General features: G+C 38.1%; 1 protein-coding gene across 1 annotated transcript in view; it reads left to right on the forward strand.

The window, feature by feature from the left end:
• Positions 1 to 12,676: 12,676 nt before the first annotated feature.
• The window catches only part of FAM184A (family with sequence similarity 184 member A), a gene marked incomplete at both ends in the record, with an annotated part of 56,817 nt that continues 47,381 nt past the window's right edge, over positions 12,677 to 22,112 (forward strand). The window contains one exon of the mRNA XM_079550199.1: positions 12,677 to 12,841. Within this exon, the coding sequence (XP_079406325.1) occupies positions 12,677 to 12,841 (165 nt within the window). The remainder of the gene's footprint in view (positions 12,842 to 22,112) is intronic.

Here is a 22,112-nt window from a genome sequence, read left to right on the forward strand (position 1 = left end):
TGTCAAATTCATTCCATTTTTCATACTTACTTTCTCAAATATGGAAATAATTGGAGCTGCAGAAATAATCATCTCTCTTGAGTAAACATGCATCTTTTTTGCATATGGCTTTCTCTTTTATTTTTATCAAAATGACTTGACAGAAGAACGTGTTTTCAACAGCACATTACATAAAATATTTAAAGTAATTTTTTATAAATGGATTTTAAAATTACTTGGTGTTTGGCACAGCGTTTATTTCTTTAGCATGGATCTCTGGTACTTAGAAAGACAGAAGTGCGCTAGGTAGCACATTATAGAAATTCTAAGATACATGCATAGAAATTAATTTACATTTCTGCAGAGGAGAAATCTAGTTCAATTCACAATGGAAGATATCAGTAGACCTTCAGTGCCGTAATAGAAATTTTGCTAACTTTTTCCTGGACATCTTGATTTTATAAGAGAAGTAACGGAAAATAATCATCTTAATACTCTTTGTTTGATAAGTTCAGTGAATTTTTCTTAACTCTTTGATCTGACAAAGCTAAGCAAGTTCTGTCAAATACAACTTGGAATTAGATTTTTCTTTCTTCTGAGGAAGTTAAGCAATCAAGAAAATACAATGATGTAATCACGTTGAAATGGAATTCTCTTTTTCCACCACTGAGGGAATGAACCCGAACAATAATTTGGAGTATCTTAGCTCTGATATCACTCTTTGAATTACATCAAAATATTTACAAATGACTAACAAGAAATATCCAATTCAACTACCTGTATACACACTACCTAAAGAAAGTGAGGATTAGAATAAAAAATAGGCAGAGGTACATTTTGCTTTGTTATTCATCACTGAAAAAGAACAAAAAATGTAAGGTAATTGGTAAAGCAAACACAATAAGAATGCATGATAATCTTATAAGGTTGACTGATAATTACAGAGGAGCTGTTCCATGATGAAAACTGAGTTTGTGCGGGGGGCAGGCACTATTTCTGAATCAGACACTTTTATCCCTGAGTGATGTTCAATGAGAGTTGAGCAGCTGAATTATGTATTATGATCAAATAAATATTAATTTTTGTATGAAGAATTAAAACATTTTAAATTAAAGAAAAAAATCTTTGTATGTCTTCCAGTAGTTCTCATGCTTTGCAGATCTACTAGATGACAACAAAATCTAGATCTTTTTTCCCTGAATATGAATTGCATCTTTTACTAGACTTAGATGTTCCAGATTTCCAAAAGATAGAACTAAGACTGTGCAATAGTCTCTCTTTCCTGTAAGAATTTTATTTTGGGGTATGAATATCAGATTCTAGTACATATCAGTACAAACTGATGATCTGCATTTATCTATGTATTGGTATTGTGTAGTTATGAACCATAATATAAATTGTTTTTATTAACATGACTGTCCAGTTGGGCAAGCACAGGTTAGTATTCTTTGTGTGTGTGTGTACATATATATATATATTCATATATAGATATGGATTAGATGTGATCCTGAAGGTAGAATATTATGGAGATTTATCTTTTAGAAGAAAGCTTTTTTGCACTACTTCTGCAGGAGTTGATCTGAGCCTATTTTTATTACAATTCCTGCCCTGGCAAATTTGACATGCCTCCGGAGTACACACTGTATGACAGCTACATGGAGTAGAATCAGTCCCTTACTTCTCAATATCTACTTGGCCTTGTTCTCTCTTTTGGGTGGATGCCAATTTGAGAGCTACTTGCTTCTATGTTGGACCTATTTGTGCTGCCTCATAAGCTCTGGCTCTGAAAAAAAAAACAACCAAGCTTCTGAAAGGCAAATGCTTTTCCCCTGAGTAAAACCAACTGCTGGAAATTTAAGCTGTCTTTAGGAGAAGTGATACTATTTATAATATAAGTATGTGAAGCATCTTTATTTTCCCAGATAATTTCCCAAAATTTCTCTAGGTAGTCACAAACAAGGAAGTGTAGTCTAGCATTAAAAACCTTCTGTGGCAAAAAGTGAAGCAGCCAGATGCATTGCGTATGGGAATATGAAGGTTGCATAGACATGGAGTTCATTCATTCTAGAAAATCTTTTAAAAAGTCATGTATTTTCAGTGAGAGGAAGGTAATCCTCAATTTCTATTGCAAATGCACTGTAAGTATGGATTTAAAATCTTATAAGCAAAAATCTGGTGTTTGAAGTTGCAGAGAAACACTCCTCAAAGTACTTAGAGAGAAGTGAAGGACTTTTAAATACAAAGATTATGACATTGATGTCATAAAATTTACAAATACTTGATTTTCTTTCAAATTGGGATTTCATATTGGTTCAAATAAATATCTTAATTGCTCTCCTTTATTATTTCTCGGAGTGACTTTCATTCTAAAATTTCCTGAATGTCACAGAATATATAAAAATCTAGGCAGCAGAAATATCCAGAAATACTACATGTCTACAGCTAACTTATAAGAGGGCTGCTCTGAAAACTGTGCCTCCGAGTTCATTATGTTGGTCCAAATCATCACAGGTAGATGTTGGTGGAAGACTAACACCAGTATTTGTTAAATTTTGCTGCTGTGCAACAGATGGTAGAGTAGGGACAGTATGACAAAATGATATCTGACATGGAAGTGCTAAGGAGCAAGGGTGTGTAACTGAATTCCTTCATGCTGAAACAATTGTACTCATAGACATTCATTAATGCTTGCTGAACACTGATGAGGACCAAACAGTGCATGTGAGAATAGTGAGGAGTTGATTGGTGTGTTTCAGCAGTGGCAACAGTGATGTGAGGACAAGCCATGTTATGACTGACCATGCACAGCTATCATACCATGAAATGAAGAGCATCTCAATCAGCTGATTTGCAAAAATCAGTGATTATGACCAGGGAACTGCATATGGAGCTGAATATTGGTTTTATTGCATTGGAAACTATGGCAGAAAAATTGCAATATCGCAAAGTTTGTGAGAAGTGCGTCCCACGAATTCTCAGGAACAGGAACAGCAAGAATGCTATATGCAAGTTTTTCAGGACCTACTGTACCAATGCTCCAGGCTGAAAGTGACTGTTTCTTGGATCATATCATTTCAAGTAATGAGATTGCTGATAGCATTACTAGTCCAAGTCCATGGAATGATGACAAGTGGATTCCTTACCAAAGAAAATGTTGAAGACAGTGGGAAAAGTGATATGTGGTGTCTTCTGGGACAGGAAAAATCCTTCCAGGTTTCCTGGAACCCAGACAAATGATGAATCCTGATCACTACATCACCACAGAGATTAAGCTGAAGGCTTGAACTTCCACAGTAAGGCCAGAGGAGAAGACAGACTTTCTTTTGGAACATGATAGTGCCAAGCCCCATACCAATTTGAAGACTGTAAAACATTCTGCCAATCTTGACTGCACTGTCTTCCTGCACCCATCACATAGTCTGCATTTACTGCCTCCTTACTTCCATCCAATAGAAGATGAAGTGTACAGGCAATATTTTTTCATAGCAGCTGTGAAAGAGTGGGTCATTGCTGCTGGTGCAGATTTTTAAGAGTGCGGCATGCAGACTTTTTCATTGCTGGTGAAAATGCATAACTAATGGTGGTATCTATGTTGAAAAACAGCTCCTCACTATTCTCACATGCACTGTTTGGTCCTCATCAGTGTTCAGCAAGCACTGATGAATGTCAATGAGTACAATTGTTTTGTAGCTGAGAATTTGCTCTATCAAATAGTGTTATTGTGATCTTTGCATCTGTTGCAGCTTCCCTGGAATCACGTAGGAGGTATTCCTATTGGAGAAACACAGGTAGAATATGTGAATATTATGCAAAAGCTGATCTCAGATTACTTGGATTCTCAAAGGTAAATATGTAACTGCTGAACTGAGGCTATGATCCTGGAGTTTAAGTGGATAAAGACTTGGGGTGAATTCCTTTTTTTGTCCATAAGGTTTTTATTCCGGAGATTCTACATTACCTCATCACAATTTTTTATTTTAATTAATTTCTTATGCAGTTAATCTTGATATTCCAATGCTGGATGTTGCAACTTTCCTTGCTGTGTTGTGTGCATTTTATTTGGTTTTAAATATTTCATTTAGTTCCAATCTTACAGATCAGTTTTATACTTTGTAAGCAATAATTCCTAAATTTATAGGAGAAATCTGTATCATTTCTCTTACTCCCAAGAACATTTTTCAACAGAATAAGAAATGTTTTCCATAATAATTAAAAATATACATACTTCTGTGCTTATACACTGGTCTGATTATGTACCAAGCAGAATGCTATGCCCTTAATGAAACTGTGTGTGTAATGCACTGAATCTCATGTCAATGCAGACTTTGAGGAGGTTGTACTTTGCTCATTCTCAAAGCAAATTTCTTACTTCTGTCCAGAATCAGAACTGTGCAACACTAGCTCTGATCCCTTCCAAATTTTTAAATATTGATGAGCTGTTTGGGATCCTGTTAAGATCTGGGGCCCCACTGTTTTTCTGGATGCAGGCTGTGCTGCCGCTGTGTTGAGTTTGAGCATAGTGGCATATTTTCGGGACTGATGCACTTAATCCACATTGCTGATCATCTGGAAGTCTGTTTGAGTCAAATCTGGATGACTGGCAAGCAGGCCTCAAAACGTTACCTCTGCTAATAATAACAGTACAGTCAACAAAACTTAAAAGTATTTCAGAATCAGTTTCAAGGGACTACGTTATATCAAAGTACAACATTCTGATAGCTAGATTCTGGAGATCAGTAATGATTTAAGTACTCTTCTTTATCCTCCCTTAACCATAATGTTTATGGAACACTTTTGTAAAACATAACTTTCAGTCAGCAACATGTATGTACAAATTCATCTTAAAATGCTGCAGTTTTCAAAACATTTCATTTCAAGAGAAGCCTTCAAGTATTTGAAGGGGATAGAAAACTTTACAAAAGACATTTTTATTTGAATTTTTATCTTTAATTGACACTTGTACAAAGCCTCTGGGGCCTCGACCCAATTTTAACAAAACCATAAATCCATCACTCTTAATTTTCTGAAATGATACCAGTCTATCTTCTTTCTCAAAGCATAACCAAAATGCTCTTTGGAGTCCAAATCTGTATGTTCAGTTCCCCCCAAATTCATTGGCAAGATGCAGCAATTAAAAGTCATGTATGTCAGGGAATAGACCCGAGATAATTGTGTGGACCAGAAAATCCTGAACCAATGTCAGAGTTTAATTATTGACATTCAAAGTAAAACCCTCCAAGCAATCAATCTTTCAATTTCCAATACCATTATAGTGGGAAATACAGCTTGCAAATGTTGTCAGTGTTGCTTTGCAGAATAACCCTGAGGGCAGGATCAGAGCTATACCAGCCATCTGTTTGAACTTTCCTATTGTGGAACATTTCTCTATCTGCTTCCAAATGTCCCCATTGGCAATGATGGAGAAGGAAAACCTGGGTAGTCCTGCAGCATATGGTGCCATGCTTGCGCTGTAGATAAGACTTGCCACTCAATGTGGCTGTAAGTTATTGCATCCAACCGTCCAGAGATGACCTCAAGAAGACAGAAATGTCTGCACTTCATTCATGTAATCCGTGAGAGTGGATGCCTTTTATAGGCTTCCTGAAGTCAGAATGCGTACATATGGAAGCCAGCATAGAAAGCAGTGAATTAAATCCTAGCTTAGCTTAACTCTATAGTTATGTTCCTATAATGAACAGGCATTTAATGTTAAATTGCTGAGAGCAGCAACTCTTAAACTGTGGGCTGATGTAGCCATTTTTCCCTACTGATGATTTTTTCCCTGAAGATTCGTAACAGATGTGATAAACACCAGCTGGCAATAACTATGCTAAAACCAACAAACATCATCAGCCAGCCAGCCAGATTTTCCCAGGAAGGTCAGTGTTGTGAGTCTTATTCTCAATCACAATTGTTTAGTATTGTTTATCATAGACTAACATTCTGAATAATGTTTTTATCAGTCAGAATTATTTTTGTATTTTAGCCTACAAAGCTGCCTTTCCTCCAAGAAGAAAACAAGGGTATTATATGTCTGTACAAGCAAATCCTGCATATATAAGTAACATCAGGGCTGAACTGAGCAAGTCATACTAGTATAACAAAATTATCTTTGCCAGTTACTACTGAAAGCACATGGAAAATTTCCTTTAACTTGTCCCCTTTTTGAGTGTTTTATAACATTTACATTAAACACCACTCAGCCTCACTCACAGCGCTTGCAGTTATGTCCTTAGAGAAGCATTACAGAAGTTAGCATGATTATATGGGAAGACATGGCAAGCGGATTATACCACACTCCCACAAGCTCACCATGGCAAATGGCATGTGCTTAAAATGGTTGAGGTAACCATTGGATGGCTGGAAATATATGCAACCCTGGAAGAAGGTATGTTAATATACCAGAGGTTATTGTTCCTTTCAGTAGAAGTGCTTTCGTCATAACGAATATAAACACAAATGTACTAATTGAATTAACTGACATATATTGTTTTTTGACTCTGAACAGTCTCCAAGTTATTTTCAGGGAAACATAAGAAAGTAAAAGATTGAACATCCAGATCAAGAATTTTAAATCAATCCGTTAGTTAATACTTCAATTTTTGTCATTTTTGCCATTTTATCCATAATAAAAATGATTAAAAACAACAACAAAATATTCTAACATCCTTGGATAACAGCATAATGGACAGCTAAGTTTACATTCCAGTGAAGAAAGCAAAATTGGATCCTCTTCTGCAGTAGAAAAGTCGACATAATAAGAACTATACTAAATTTAACAAATATTGATAAAATTGTGCTTTCATGTGCAGAAATATGTATACAGCAAAGAAATTATATTGAAATAAATTGAACAGAGATGTTAAATGAAGCTTTCTTTACATCACTAAATTTATCTACAGTCTAAATCTAGAGAGTGATTTGAAACATTAAGATCAGTGTTTGGTCTACTGCATTTCAGGGAGTGGAGAACAAATATGATTCATACAGGTTTAGCAGGAAGAATGGCTGTTCCCTTAAAGTCTTTGAAATTCCCAGTGTGGGCCCTGCTTAGCAGACTTCATCCAAAATGAAAGTTCTTTGGCCTCCTATTCTTCACTGCAAAGGCCAAAACTACCCTAAAGGGCCCAGGTTTACACAACTAGAGCTTTTTGTCTCCATCCTCCTGCCCACTTGTTATTCCTCTTAAATTCTCTCAACTGAGCTGCCAGTTTTCCTAGTTTAGATTTTTGTGTGTGTGTGTGTCTGCTTGAGAAAACATGCATAATTTTTAAAAAAGAACAACATAAAATGATAAAAGCTATTAAAAAGAAATTTGAAGGGATAGCTAAAATTTTAAATCTTTGCAGTTCATGTGAAAGACTATAAAGACTTTTATATCCTATATTATATCGGGGCACGGAGCATCTATCTTATGAAAAAAGGCTGAGAGGCATGGGTTGTTTCCAGCCTGAAAAAGAAAAGGCTGAAAGGAGATCTCATCAATTCTTATAAATACCTAAGGAGAAAGGTGTCAAGAGGATGGGGCCAGGCTGTTTTCAGTGGTGCCCAGTGACAGGACAGCCTCTCTGGGCAGCCTGTTCGAGTCCTCTGTTCCAGTCCTCTGTAACCTTCAAAGTAAAGAATTTTTTCCTCGTGTTCATATGGAACTTCCTGTATTGCAGTTTGTGCCCATTGTTTATTTGCTTATTTGAAGTATTATTCATCAGTATGTTTACAAACATAGAAAATAACTTGGGCTATTTATTGACCTTTGAAAATCAAAAAGTAAATTCACCCCTCTTTATACAACTAAATTAAACAACTAATTAAACAACTAAAAGAAGAGTCCCTTGTTACTTTCAGACTTTTAAAAAAATTGCTTTATATGATTTCTCACACAGATAACTCAGCATAATAGATTAACTTCAACCTTGGCAATGAGGTTTTTGTCATAAAGGAGGACATTGTGGATTTAGTCGGTTTATTTGAACTAGAAAAAGTAGAAATGACAGCTAAGATTTCATGTTATTTTTTAATGGTAAATTGTTATTTAATGAAAATAAATAAACATGTAGACTCATATTGTGTCTACAACAAATGCATGGTTTAACATTCAGTAAGAAACAAATGTCTATTTTGTTTTTTAAAAGAGTCTCCATGTTTTAAGTGTTTAGTTATTAAATGATTGAATAATTCAACCACTAAATGAAAATGAGAATTGTGATAAAAAGCATTTATACTCATACATACTTGCAAAATAATTGAAAACTCACTGTTTAGAGTTATTGCTGGAAGTTCACAAATTAAACAGAATAAACTTGCAAATTCCGCTAGGTCAAATTTCTTATTAATTGTCCTTTCTGTAAAAGCTGCTCTGACATCTCTGGAGTTGTCAAAAGACATTATTACAAAGCCAGCTTAGTCTTTGTAACACTTTATAAAGGAGAGAGGGGGTTTTGTGCCTTTGGCTTGAAACTTAGGCATACAGTGATTGCACACATTTGTCTTAGTCAAAGCTGTAATGAGATAAACAAAGCATTTTGTACACATGGAAATTGTAATACACATTTACGTAAGCACTTAAAATTTAAATGAAATTCTTTCCTAGACTTCAAGCTCTGGTAATATGGTAAATATTTCATTATTTTAGAAAAGAGACACACATACTGAAACATATGAGTATCAAACATAAAGATGGAGACAAATAGTTATGCAGGAAAAAACAAAAAAAGTAGAGGTAGATTTTCATATAGGCAGAGTTGTTGATTTTTACAACAGAATAAGCAAAACTACAAAGTCATGGTAAGTTTTCCATGCATGCTTCCATATATGTATATATATATACATGGCAGATATATAAAAGTGTAATCTTAAAAGCATAATTTTACTAATAGCATTTTTGATTCTTAAAAATCTTCCGTATATGTATATATACACTAAGACCACTTGTATGGGAACTGCTGAGTCATGGCCTGAACCTCTGATTAATCACCTGAGGCGAGCCATGAGTCAGCCAGAGGAGCACAGGTGAAGGCAATTCACCTGTGCTGCCAGAAGGGGTGGAGCCAGGCTCCACCCCTCCTAGACCTATTTAAGAGCTGGCTACCAGAGGGGAAGGATCTCTTCTGGAGATCCCCTCTCTTGGTGTCTTCTGGTGAGCTCAGCCGAAGGGTAAGCTCTTCCGCTTATTCTCTTTGTGATCATTGTCTACCTTGCTTGATTCTCTCGATTATATTGTGATTACAACATCTTGATATCTGTTGATTAAACAACTATATTGCAATTATAGCATCTTGATTATACACCACTCCTACACTGAGCCTACACTTTTAGAGAAAACGGATAGAAATAAACTGTCTGTCACTCACATAGGAGAGTGACAAAAGATGCTAAAGTTTTCACTTTACAGCTCTTATGGCAGCGATACACATCAAGAGAGCCCAGCTTCATTCAGTCTTTTTCTGTACCCATCAGCAGACACAAAGCACTGTCTCCTCATTTGTCTCTGGATGGTTTCAGCCCAAACCCTGTGAGATCTCTGCATACCTTAATACACTGACAGACATGAAATCTCACCAAGGGAAAAAAGCACTAAGGTCTCTGCTATTTTGCTGTTGCTCTTGTCAACAGTAACCATGAAGAAAACAGGTTGTATGCTACAAGTGGAAATTAATTACTGGAAATGAGGTTGAGCAGTCGGCATCTGAGCGCTAAGGGCATAAAAGGTGGAAAGTAATGCTTGCAAACATTTTAAATACAAAAACTGCTACTAGAAGACAAGAAAAAAAATGGTATAACATATTTGTGTCCTGAATAAGAGCACCTAGACAAAATGTAATATTTGGCAACCCAATACACAAGACAGACAAAAATAAACATACTTTATTGGTTCAAAACAATACTTGAAAGACACTTGAAAATGGTTCAAAACAATAATTTGGGGCCAATATGAATCACAGCAAATGTGTACACTTCTCAGGAGAAAATGAAAAGTAAAACAGTAAAGCTCGTTGTCTCAGAAGAAATTGTGATAAATTCAAAACACCACATTACTTGAAAAATAATAATTTAAAATGTGCATATAAAATGAAAATGCTAATAATTCCTGTAACTTTTGAGATTTCTAAGGGCAGCAGTAATTTTAACTGGGCATTCCTTAATAGCAGAGTCATTATTAGGTACAGCAAAGTACTCTTTTGCACAGGAGTTAAAGAAGCTTGCTTAAGGTCACACATTCAGCCAGACAAAACCATTAACCAAAACCAAGTCTTAGGAATCAGTCTGCTGCTTTAATTAGTAATTTGACCTTCCTACATATGGAAAATCATTCTTAGTCACTGAATTATTTTTTAATTTGACAAAACTGAATTAACAGTCTGTGCTATTCATAGATGTCATCTATGGACACATATTTGATACAGATGCTCCTAATACTCTTTCTACCTCTTATATTTCATCTGTATGAATCATTGCCTGGAGAAGCACCATCTGTCCTTTGTTCTCTTTGCCAGAATGGGCCACTTCAGAATGAAAAAAATAAAAAAATAAATCAGAATTTTCTGAACAATGCAAATTTTGGGCTCAACACAGTGCAGCTACCTGAAGAATGAGATTAAATCACTTTTGAGACTCCTCAAAACAGTTGGGTTTACTAAGTCCTCCAATATACGAATCCTTTCCCAAATTTTGTACTTTTCCTGGCCCTTTTTCTGAATTTTTTTCCAGCATGCTGGCATGTGGAAATTGCAGACACTGGACCTCAACGCAAGTATTTCAGTTGCACTCTCACAAATACCCTGTATGCAAAAGTAGAAGAACCTACTTGTACATTCTTTTTAGTGCCCCATCTGTGCATCAGGGAATCTCATTTGCATCACAGCCTCTGTCTTGCACTGCCCATTCACATTAAATTGATTATTTATCATAATACATAAGTATGAACCTCTATGATTGAGACACACTGTTTTGTAATCTGGACTTCCTCATATTCCTCACTACCCACAGAATCACAGAATGATATAATCACTTGTTTTGGAAGGGATCTCATAGACCATCCAGTTTCAACCCCTCTGCCGTGCACAGGGTTACCACTCACTATATCAGGCACAAGATTAGAGTGCCCAGGGCCCCCATGCAACCTGGCCTCATTTTCCACTGGTTTCTGTCATTTTCACACTGTAGGTAATACTTTTTCCCTGCATCCATGTTGAGTAGGCGATTTAGTCATTTACCAGTTGATATTTGTATGCCTACAAAGAATCCATGCAAATAGGAGATTTTTAGAGCAGGGGAAAGGGGAGAGGAAAAGAATAAAAAGGAGAAAAAAAAAAAAGGAGAAAAAGAAAAAAATGAAAAAAAGAGAAAAATATAGAGAATATCAAGGACTTTTAAAAGATCAGTGCAGAGGCTGCTAATCTAGAAATCCAACATGTCCAACCACATTAACGTATTTATGTTCTCCTAAGGCCAGAGCCTAGCAAAGAGACATTAAATTGTTAAACACGGTGGCTGTTCTCCTGAGGTTGGAAATGGAAGAAGAGAGCAGTCATCTCCGCATGAAAACTTATACTAAAATTGGCTGTGAATTTCTCCTGGCAGGGATGTTTGTTCTGCACTCATCCCATCAACTCAGTGGTCTGTGTCTGCAGTTTACAGAGGCTGTGTCTGTAGGAAATGTGGCCAACCAACTCCTGTGCCTGCCTTCCCCTCTCACCCTGCTGGGTCACTCCGCCATCTGTGGGTGCCTGAAGTAATTGTGCAGCCATTGTACCTACTAAATTCGTTTCAATTTTAAGATGTTGCTCCTTCCAACCAACTACTACAACTACTGGAGACTGATACTCAAGGTCAGGCTGGACGGGGCTCTAAGCAATCTGATCTAGCTTTAGGTGTTCGTTGCAGGAGGGATGGGCTAGATGGACTTTAAAGGCCCCTTCCAACTCAAACAGTTCTATTGCTCTGCTGTGAGAAAATGGCACTTCTTCCCTCACGCATATCCAGGGGGCAACAAGAGAGCACCAAGCGTCTCCTCATACAGCAGCACCGTAAGAGAGCCAGGAGCCGTCCCAGCGCGGATGAGCTCTGCCCTAAGCCCCATATGACCCCCCAGTGAGTTTTCAGGCAGTGAGAAGCTTCTGGCACCCCGAGACCTGCCACGACGGGGTATATACACCCAGACCCGTACAAGCCTTCTACGCCCGACAGAGCCCCTTTGCAGCAGAGCCTGAAAGCGGAGCATCGCCCAACGGCCGAGTGCCGCGGGCAGCAGCAGAGCGACGGGCACGGATGGGGGGCGGACGCCCCGTTCGCTGGGAGGCGCGCGCGGCGCCGGCGGCTCCGAGGCGGGCAGGCAGCGGGCGGGGCTGCCGAGTGACGCGACCTGCGCGGCGTAAACAGCGCGGCGGCGACAGCTCGGGAACGGCCGGCGGCCCCCTCGCTCGTCCCCCGGCCGGGCGGGCTGCCCCGGGGCCGGCCGGCCTCCCCGCCTGGTGCCGGGTGGGAGGGACGGAGGAGCCGCTGGAGAGAGGCCGGTGCCGCTTCGCGCAGCGGCCCCCCGCGGGGTCGATGCCGCAGCCCCCCGCCCGCTGAGGGGCCGCGCGCGGAGGCTGCGGACAGCGGCCGGGAGCTCTCGGACGGCGGTTGGCGGCCTCGGCGCGGCTTCCCAGCGGCGGCGGCGCCGGCGGATGCCGAGCGGCGGCGGGGGCCGGCGGTGAAGATGGCGACCCCGGGGATGAGCTGGCAGCAGCAGCACGGCTACGGCGGCGGATCCGCGCCCGGAGCGGGGAAATTCGGCTCCGGCTCTGCCCCGCCGGGACTGGGAGCCGAGCACAGCCCGGACCTGCACTTCAAAATGAGCAAGAAGATCGCCCAGCTCACCAAGGTGAGACAGTCCTCGCTTCTGGGCTCCTCTGCTGCCTCGGGTGTTTTTCCCTTCTTATTTTTCTTTCCGCTTCTCCTCGTTTGTTCATTTCACACGTGAAGGGGTGAGGCGCTGCCCCTCTCCTCGTCTTGCCACCTCGGCTTAGCCTCGCTGACGAGAGGTCATCTCCTGAGCTTGGTTCTTCCAGCGGAACGATGCCCGCTCCTCGGCGGCGTGATGCGGCTGGGCTCGCACCCGTGAGGCCGGGCCTGGCACAGCACGGCTGCCCTGCCCTGCCCTGCCCTGCCCTGCCCTGCCCTGCCCTGCCCCGCCGGCTGCCTCTGGCCAGGCGCAGTTTCCCTTAGGGCATCTCCAGTATAGGAAATACAATGTATCTTTGTTAAAGTCCGTAGTCAAACTGGAACATGTTTTAAAGGAGTAATACTAAGGCTGGCAGGCCTCACAATTCAGACCTGATTGCAGCTAAGATTTATTCAGAATAACTTAAAAATGAAAGAAAGAAAGGTGGTGTAATCTCCATTGTATAATGCTCAAGACAAGAAGTGAACACCATTATTTAGGAAGCGAAGGGCAGATTACATTTCTTAATGAGAATACACAAGGAACAACTGTCAATAATTACACATTTAAAACATCTACAGGTATCTTTAAAAGCACTACGGGGGAATGCTAGCATTCTTCAAGTGTGGGCTAAGATGGATGAAGGTGACATTTCATTGGAACCACAAACAGAGACAATGAAGAATGCTGGCAGTCACCCAGTGGAGACATAGTTCAAATTTATGCACAGCTGAAGTGATCAGTGAAATAGTGTTTACTGTGGAGTACCTTGCACCTTACATTATTGGAAAACTGATGACTGAGGGATATTTTGGCTGGGCTATAAGTTCAGATGTCTTAATATATTAATTTCAGTCAAATTAAAATTTTAATATTTTAAGAAGAAAACAAGAATTTAAATCAATTTAAAATTCACTGTGGTTTGTTTGAGTTATGAATCAGAATGTTAGAGATATTGCTACAGACTTGTGCTTCTTGAAAGGTGCAACAAGCACCTGGGGAGCATACATGTATTTTAGATTTACCTTAAGGCCAGTTACGTATGCAAATTCTTTCAGATAACAGTTTTTACTTCTACGCGCCCTTTGATATCTTTCCCTTTCTTTTTCTAGGAATTACCCATCAGTTTTTAGGTGATTTCAGAAACAGAGTTCCATTTGTGTTGTGATACTGTGTGTGTATACCCATGAGGTCCGCATCACTAGACATGTGTGCTGTGTTTTGTGAGTTAGTGTATGTCAGATGGCTTGAGACAAGTATGAGTTAAATGGGGATATAAATGCATAGTGCTGGAATACTTTGAACTTCTGTATTGGAAGGGTAGAAGTAAGTACTGTGCCTCATTCATAAGGTCTTTTATGATCTGTAATAGAGTTCTTTTAACATTCTAAAGATTTTGTGCATGCCTGTTCTGCTGAAGGTTTCAGAATGCTGCAAATAGAAGCTACTACAAGTGGCCTTCTGGTTATGTATTTCAATAAGTGTAAATTAGCTGTGATTGTACAAAGATCTTACTGGTGGATTAGGCTTTTGTGGGATTGGACTCTCATATTTGTTTACTTGCAGAGTCCAGTGAGATTTTACTTTCTGTGTCTGTATTCTGTTTTAAAGGTTTAGGGGGAAAACTTGTGACTTTTGCTGATCCTCACAAACCAAAGGTCTGGGCTAGAGAACCATCTTTTTGAGCTTAAAATAGGGTGCAAAATGAAAATACTCTTCTTGTACCTAATGCAACAGCAAAATAAAGAATTTTAAAGATTACTTTTAAAAGTATTCTCAAAAATTAATTTCACTGAGATAGAGGTGCAGATCCTGACAGTTTTCCAATTAGAAGGTCCTGGCCTGGTGTTTCTGCTTGTTACTTGACCTTTCAGAGAGGGAAGCTTAGAAGAGAGAGAGAAAAAGCTTTAGGATTATATTTTACCCTGAAGGAGTTTCCACCTGCTCCGGGATGTGAAGCCTATGAAGGGAATCTAGCTGCAGGGGGAAACAATAAACATGATACTTAATTTCTATAAACAAGAGTTAACTGTCAAAAGAGTTGACTTCACTTTGCAGAAGATTTGTGGAAATAAGCTATCCAAATTGAATGATTTGAAAAAAGATGTAAGAGTGCTTCTGTGAAGGTCTTTTGGCCAAATTCTGCAGGTCTGGCTCTGTCAGATGCTTACTCACTTGTATGTATAGAATTACTTTTGAGTACTCTAGGAACTTATTAAGACGTATGCCATTATATGTACATCAAATTGTGTAGTATCTTTATATAAAATCTTGTGCCTTCCAGCTGTTCCTCCCCTCTCATCCCCTCCCTTTTTTTGATCTTCATACTTTTCTCTGAAACTGTCTTGAAGATCTATCAAGTCCCTGTGGATTCAGAACTGGGGTCAGGTATTTTATCTGAACAAAACAAAATCCCCAGCACAGTGCAGTGAAACGAAATATAAATACATAGGGGGCATAGTTAACTGGGCAGCTTGTATCTTCTGAGAAAAGAAATGTGACTCTGTACTTTTTTCCGATCTATGTGTATCTTCTATGAGCTGTCAGTAGTAGCAGAAGAAAATGCTTTCCCCATAGGAAATGGAGGTCATTCATGAAGTGAATGTAAAATTAAAAAGTTAGAATTCCTATGTTATATTTTCACATTACTTAAAGAGAATTTAATGTTTTGGTTGAAACCATCTGAGAATACCAAGAAGGAAGTGAATTTTGTTTTTAATGCTTAGTTTTACTCAGTAACTCAGAGTGAGGCAAAATAAAATGCAATTCAATTTCACTGGGCATGCTTCTGAAACGCTTAACTGCATTTTTACTCTTGAAAAAAAAATAACTTGATGTAACTTTAATATGTTTAACTCACAGGAGAAGGTAAAACAAGTCAGTAGCTAGAAATTCAGCTTTAAAAAAATAACATGATGCTCATGTCATGTTTAAAAACTGTGGAAATTGTAACTGAAGCAATTTTAGGACTTCTTCTTCAGGATAAGCTCCTTATTTTAGACATTTTGAAAGATCTGTGTACCAGTACGGGGATAAAGTAGCATCTGACACCAAAGATTAAAGCCAAAAAGAAATAAGCTGTGATTATGAGATTGCAAATGTGTTTGTACTACTACGTGCTCAAGTACTAATGCGATGTTGAATTATGCTTGCTGCAGATGAAAATATGCATATGTATTTTTAATTACTTTGCATAAGACAACTGGAATAGGAAACAAAAAATTAAGTTGCTGCTTTGATCCTGTCAGTATGGGAGAGTAGGGTTCGTTTTCACCATTAGTTGGAGAGTACAAGTTCAATGGTCTTGCTGGCTTGTTTTGGTGCTGCTTTTTTTTTTGTTTGTTTGTTTTTTCTCTCCCCACAGCTCTTATGCTGTAGTTTTTAGCTTAAGTGCCTGTAATTGAGAAATTCACATCTTAAATTTGTGTACAAAATCTGTTCTGCAAGCTTTGTGATGTCAACATAAATTATGGACGTTAATGAAGTACTTTAGGTGATCCACTCTGGCATTATGTGTTGAGAATCTTGAATGCTGAGTTGGTTGCGGAAATTTCCTAGATCCTCGTTGCAGAAATTTTGGATGAATTGAAGGAAGAGTCTGTAAGTGCCATACAGGTGCGCTGCAGTGATAGTTCCTATTAGGCTGGTCAAGTTCATAACAAGAAAAAGAAATCAACAAAATTGGTGTTTTCCCTTGCTACATGCCTAGAGCAGAATAGTTAAATTTTGGGATGATTCCAAAAAAGATAAAATAGTAAACAAAATATATTCTGGGACTCTTCAGACTAGTTCTGCCATCAGCTTCTTGTACAAATTTACGAAATAGTTTTCTTCTTTGTTTTCCTCTCTGTCATCCTATTTTAAAGAGATATTCTTAGCAAATATATTTTAATACTTAGCATTTTTCTTGGTCATGTGGGAGTATATAGGTTACTCCAAATGTCTTCTATTTGTTTCCATGGAAGCTGTAACAGATGCAAAGAACGCAGCAACACTATTTGACAGAGCAAATTCTCAGCTACAAAACACGTTTTTTCAACACAGACACCACCATTAGCTATGCATTTTGACCAGCAATGAAAAAGAGTCTGCGTGCTGTGCTTGCAGAAATCTGCACCAGCAGTGGTGACCCACTCTTTCACAGCTGCTATGATAGCACAACTGTTGGGAAAATACTGCCTATGCACTCCATCCTTCATTGGCCCAGCCAATGGCCTCCCCAGGGGAGGGGAAACTTGGTAATCTCTAAGTCTCTTGTGAAAAACCAACATGGAAAACTTCACTCTCTTGGAGCTGACAACGAGGAGGCAAGAGGAGGTTTATTACCTTAATTGCTAGATTTTATTTGTTTATTTATTTATTTTTGTAGACTTATTTATCAGTAAACCTCTACGTACTGCTATGAAATCAGATGTGTATGTTTCTTGGCTTGTATAAGGCTGGCAGTGGTAAGCAAGACTTTTGTAGTCTTGTATGACATCATCAGTGTCATACCAGTAACCAAAGGCACTACATTCTGGAAATAACCAGAAGAAAGAAAGGTAGTCTGAAGCAATTAACCATGTTACCCTATTTAATGCTTTATCTGGTTTTGTTTCTTTCTTTCTTTACATTGGCTTTTTAAACTGTGTGTAGAAGCTTGTACATAACAGCCTTTTCCCTAGGTTGTCACTTGGTTCGGTTCCAAATGGCAACCTTTACAAACAGCCACTGGTAAAAAGTTCACGAAGTCCTTTTTGTTCAAGATGTCCTTGCTAAATGGAACACAAACTTTTAGCTAATATAAAAAGTATGAGGTGATGGCTATAAATAAATAAATAAATAAATGTATTTTTATTTTAATTTTATAAGATGAAAGAAATTATTTCAGCCAGTTTCCTTTTAACTAGGTCAGATTTCCAGAAATCTGAACTATAATGTGTTTAGAAAACAGGTGTGCTGTAATCTAATCCAGAGATTATTAATTGAATGATGATTTTGCTCATGATGCGAGTGAAAGCCGTAACTTTTAGCAAAGGGTATGTCTGAGACTGCCTTCTCAGATCTAATATTTTCCAGAATGAAAGCAAATATGTTTGGATAGCTTGTACTGAAATGTACTGCAGTAATTTCTAATGACTGTCTTTGTCATTTTAAAATTTGAGAAATGAAGATGGTGATAAATTGTTCTAGTAATAATGAATAGATGAAAGAAGTCTTAGAGCTGATCTGGAAACAACCACTGTGTCCATTATCTCTATTCCTTGGATTCTTGTCTTGCATTTAGTTTCATGCTCTGCTTCATATTTGTTGTGTGTATCTAATTTGATGTATTGGGTATGTTCTGCTTCACCTCTGGATATCTACAGTGTAACACTGTACTGTATTCCTGTTCGGGCAGGCCTTGCCATTTTCTGTATTCTTCCATATTCTGCATAAGCACAGAGCCTAAAACAAAAGTAATTTCCATTGGTTTGTATTGTTTACAATTTCTTCTAGATTATCAAGTCGCAGCCGCTACAGTCCAAACTTCAGATTATTCTTTATAGATACATGCTTAATAAAATAAATCTTTTTCTTTAATGTCAATTATTTTATACATAAGTACCCATATGCACACATCCACATGTGTTTGTGTGTGTGTGCATTTCTAATGGGCCTACGTTCACTAGTCATGTGAGAAAGTTAATTTTCTGCTTTCAGAAAACTTAGCTTGGCAAACTTGGAGGCAGTAATAACATGTCCTCTTACTGGACAATATAAAAAAAAGTGAAATGCTGGTCAGAGGTGTACCCACATCAAATTTTGGTAAGCATGCCTCGTTATTGGAGTCTTGACTAACATACTGTGTTGGGCTCTGGATTTGCTAATAGTTCTTCAGCCTCTGCTGTTCTCGGGCATGGAAAAGGAATTCTTACAGGCTCAGCTCCCGCGGAGGCGCCGCTGCCCATCCTGCTGCTGTCCGCGGTACTGAACGCGGGGCTCTGCAAAGGGCCGCTGACTGCTGCTGTCCGTGGTGCTGAGCGCAGGGCTGTCTCGTTATTTTAACTTTACTGCCAGTGACGTCAGGGGCAAATCATTTCTATCTGCTGTTATGCAAATCAGTAGATTACCCTGTTATCTCCGTAGAGACTCAACTTATAAAACTACAGTTGTCCAAGGCTTCTACGTAGTCTGTGTTGTGAGCTACTACATTCATTACACTGAATGCTGTGAAAATAAGTACAGTGAATTATTTACCTCAATGTAGGTACCTTGTTTGGCGTTGGCTTCTGCAAAAGAATGATGGAGAGATGGAAAAGTTAAACTGAGAAATAGCACTGATATTATCCCATGTGTTCTGTTGATTAGCAAATTAAGTTATGTTAGAGAATATTTAAGTGAAAAGCAGTATTTTATTCATACTATCAAAATTCTAGATGATGCATTCAAGTTTGAGTTCCTGAAGCTATTTTAGAAAATATTCTACAAAAAACTTGATGATTTATTTCAGGACTTATCATCTAAGTCTTCTGAAAGAATTACGTTCCTACTTTATGAGAACTTAGAAGATCAAAAACAAAGGCGTCTTGTCAAATTTATTAAAAGAAAATTTGCTGTTTCTGAAAGTTATATAAAGTCTGTTAGATTCAAAATTCTTCATAGCTATCAAAAGAAATGAGAAAATTGCATCTTGAGATATTATATAATGCTTTAAAAACAGTTATTTTTATGATTAATCAAAAAAGGTGTTTACCTTTTTTGTTTTTTGGAAGCTTTGCACTTAATATTCTGCTATGTGTTTTTGTTTGTTTTGCCAACAGCAAACTAACGTTATCATGTTAAGTCAGTTGCTCAGCTCAGAGAACTTGTCTATGCCTTGCTTCAGATTCCAAATACCCACAAACAAATGTAGTACAGACATATTAGCTTAAATTTCTCTGAGGCTTTCTGTACCTGAAAATTAGGGTTAGACTAAAGCATAACTTGGAGTAGTCCTTTGGCTTGTTTTTCTTGCAGTGAGGACTAATCATACAGCAGATGTGTCAACCATATTCTAGTTAGATGATTAGAAGTTAAATGTGTTTCTTTCTCACTGGGAGGCAGATTGCAGAATTTGTACATCTGTCACTAAATCTTTTTTGCTGTTGTTGGTGCTGCAGTATGTTTCTCAAGATTTAACTATCTTAGCAAATTGCCTAGAGCTAATTGTGATTTGTGTTGGTTGTGCCTGACATAACTTGATTGTTAGAGGTTAATATTCCAGAACCGAAAAGGGGCTTTAATTGGATGATGTTGGCAATTATTCTGTGCCTTGCCCAGCCCAAGGACATTGGGTTGTAGTGACAAATATGTGTTTAACTACTCTAAAGAAATAGTTGATTCTTACCTGTGTGTAGAATGAACACCTAAATTAATCTTGTTCATTAGAGGATTGTGTAAGATAACTTTTGCAAATCTGTCCTTTTGTCACAGTCTGTCCTTTTTGATCAACTCCTATGTGTTCTTAGCTGTAAAAATAAGCATGCTTGAAGTCATCTGATTAGTTTGACTCTCTAATTCATGTATCTAATTTTTTGCATAACAAACTGGGGATGCATGCATAACTGGTCTTGTATTCCTGTGTTTGCCTTCCTTAAATGGTGGGTTACCTGCTGAGAGTCCCAGGAGAATGTAGCTGATGTTGAAGCAGATGAATTTCCTGGTAGTTACACCTTCATGTAATGTATATCTTCCTTACGCTTCTTTTCTAAAGAAAACTATATTTCTTTCAAACAAAAGCTATATAGTACAGTAGACTGCGTAGCTTATTTTTTGCTTAATTTTCTCTATTCTGGAAAAGAGAAGGAGTTGTATTTATTATTTATATTTCACTTGTCGATGTCTTGTATAGATTGTGGGGGTGGGATATTGATTAGAGAGTTCGGCTTGTTTTATGTCTCTGTGGAATACAATGTAGTATTAACAGATGTGAATTTTCTTTCCAGTGCATCTTAAGTAAGGCAGCTTGTATTGCTTTTTTTATGTTGAGAAAGGATTGAAAGAATATGTAATTCTTTGCATTGCCTTAAACTTGGGTTTCTTTAGCTTGTGTTGGTCCTTGTGTTTTCTGATGTGTTTTGTTTGTTACTGGAGTAGAAAGTAAGTTAAGTTCTTAGTAAGTGCAAGGGAATTTGTGATTATTTAATACTTAGGTAACCACTCCATTATTCCTTTCTGCTTCTTTTTGCAGTGTTTATCTTCAAGGATGTTTTCTTTTGTTATTATATGCTACTGTCACCAAAGTTTCATTTTAATTACACTGCATTTAGTTTGTTGGAATCTTTTCATAGTGTCCTAGTGTGTTTTGTATCCTTACGCTGTGATCGAAGACTGCCTAAAATATAAGAGGTGTATTAGGAACTTGTTGAAAATCCAGTGGGCAAATTAACAAGTGCAAATACTTAAATTTCTGTCAGAAAAAGAAAACACATATGAAATGCACTTAGCTCTGTTGGTGTGTATATTGGGTTTACATTACAAGGCTGCAGGAGTGGCCTCTTGCTAGAGCCCAGTACATGGGTATATTTTGAAGGCTGGAGAGGAATGCCATGTTCTTGCTCTGTTTGGATTTAGGCACAGTCAGAGTGGTGTAGTTTGACTAGCTTTTTTGGAGAGATGCGGTTGGAGGGAGATGCTACAGCTGCAGACTCTATATGTCACTCGCTTTCCTGTTAGTCGTATTGTGTACTTAATGTGCTGGCCCAGCATTTATGAAGGCTTGCAGTAGACCAGATGGCTAAAGAACAAATGCTCTTTCTTCCATTATTTCAGTGGTGTCTAAGCAATCCTGGCCTGAAGTTCTGGGCTTAAGGGGTCTTGTTACGTTGCCAGCGACACAAAGGACTGAACTGACAAAGCATCTATATTTACTGTATTTTCCCTAGGGAACAAAAGCTCTTTGTAGTTAAAAGAATTTTATTTATTTAAGAAAAGTAAAAATTGAGATGATATGGATATGCATAGGTTTTGGTGGGGAGGGACATACATATTATGATTTTTTTAAAAGGAGGGAGTAGTGTGTATGTTAGACTTAGCAGTAACTTGGGTTTCCCTGTTGAATGCTTTGTGGAGGATTGTCTCTTGATTACAATTAAAGAAAAATATGTCATTAAAAATGTAACTTCAGTTGTTATATGGAAAAAGCTTCAGAGTTTATCTTGTGGAGTTCAATATATTGCTAGTAATAATGCATGAGAAGGAATAAAATGTT

The sequence above is a fragment of the Tetrao urogallus genome, assembly GCF_951394365.1.
Source record: "Tetrao urogallus genome assembly, chromosome: 2".
NCBI lineage: Eukaryota > Metazoa > Chordata > Aves > Galliformes > Phasianidae > Tetrao > Tetrao urogallus.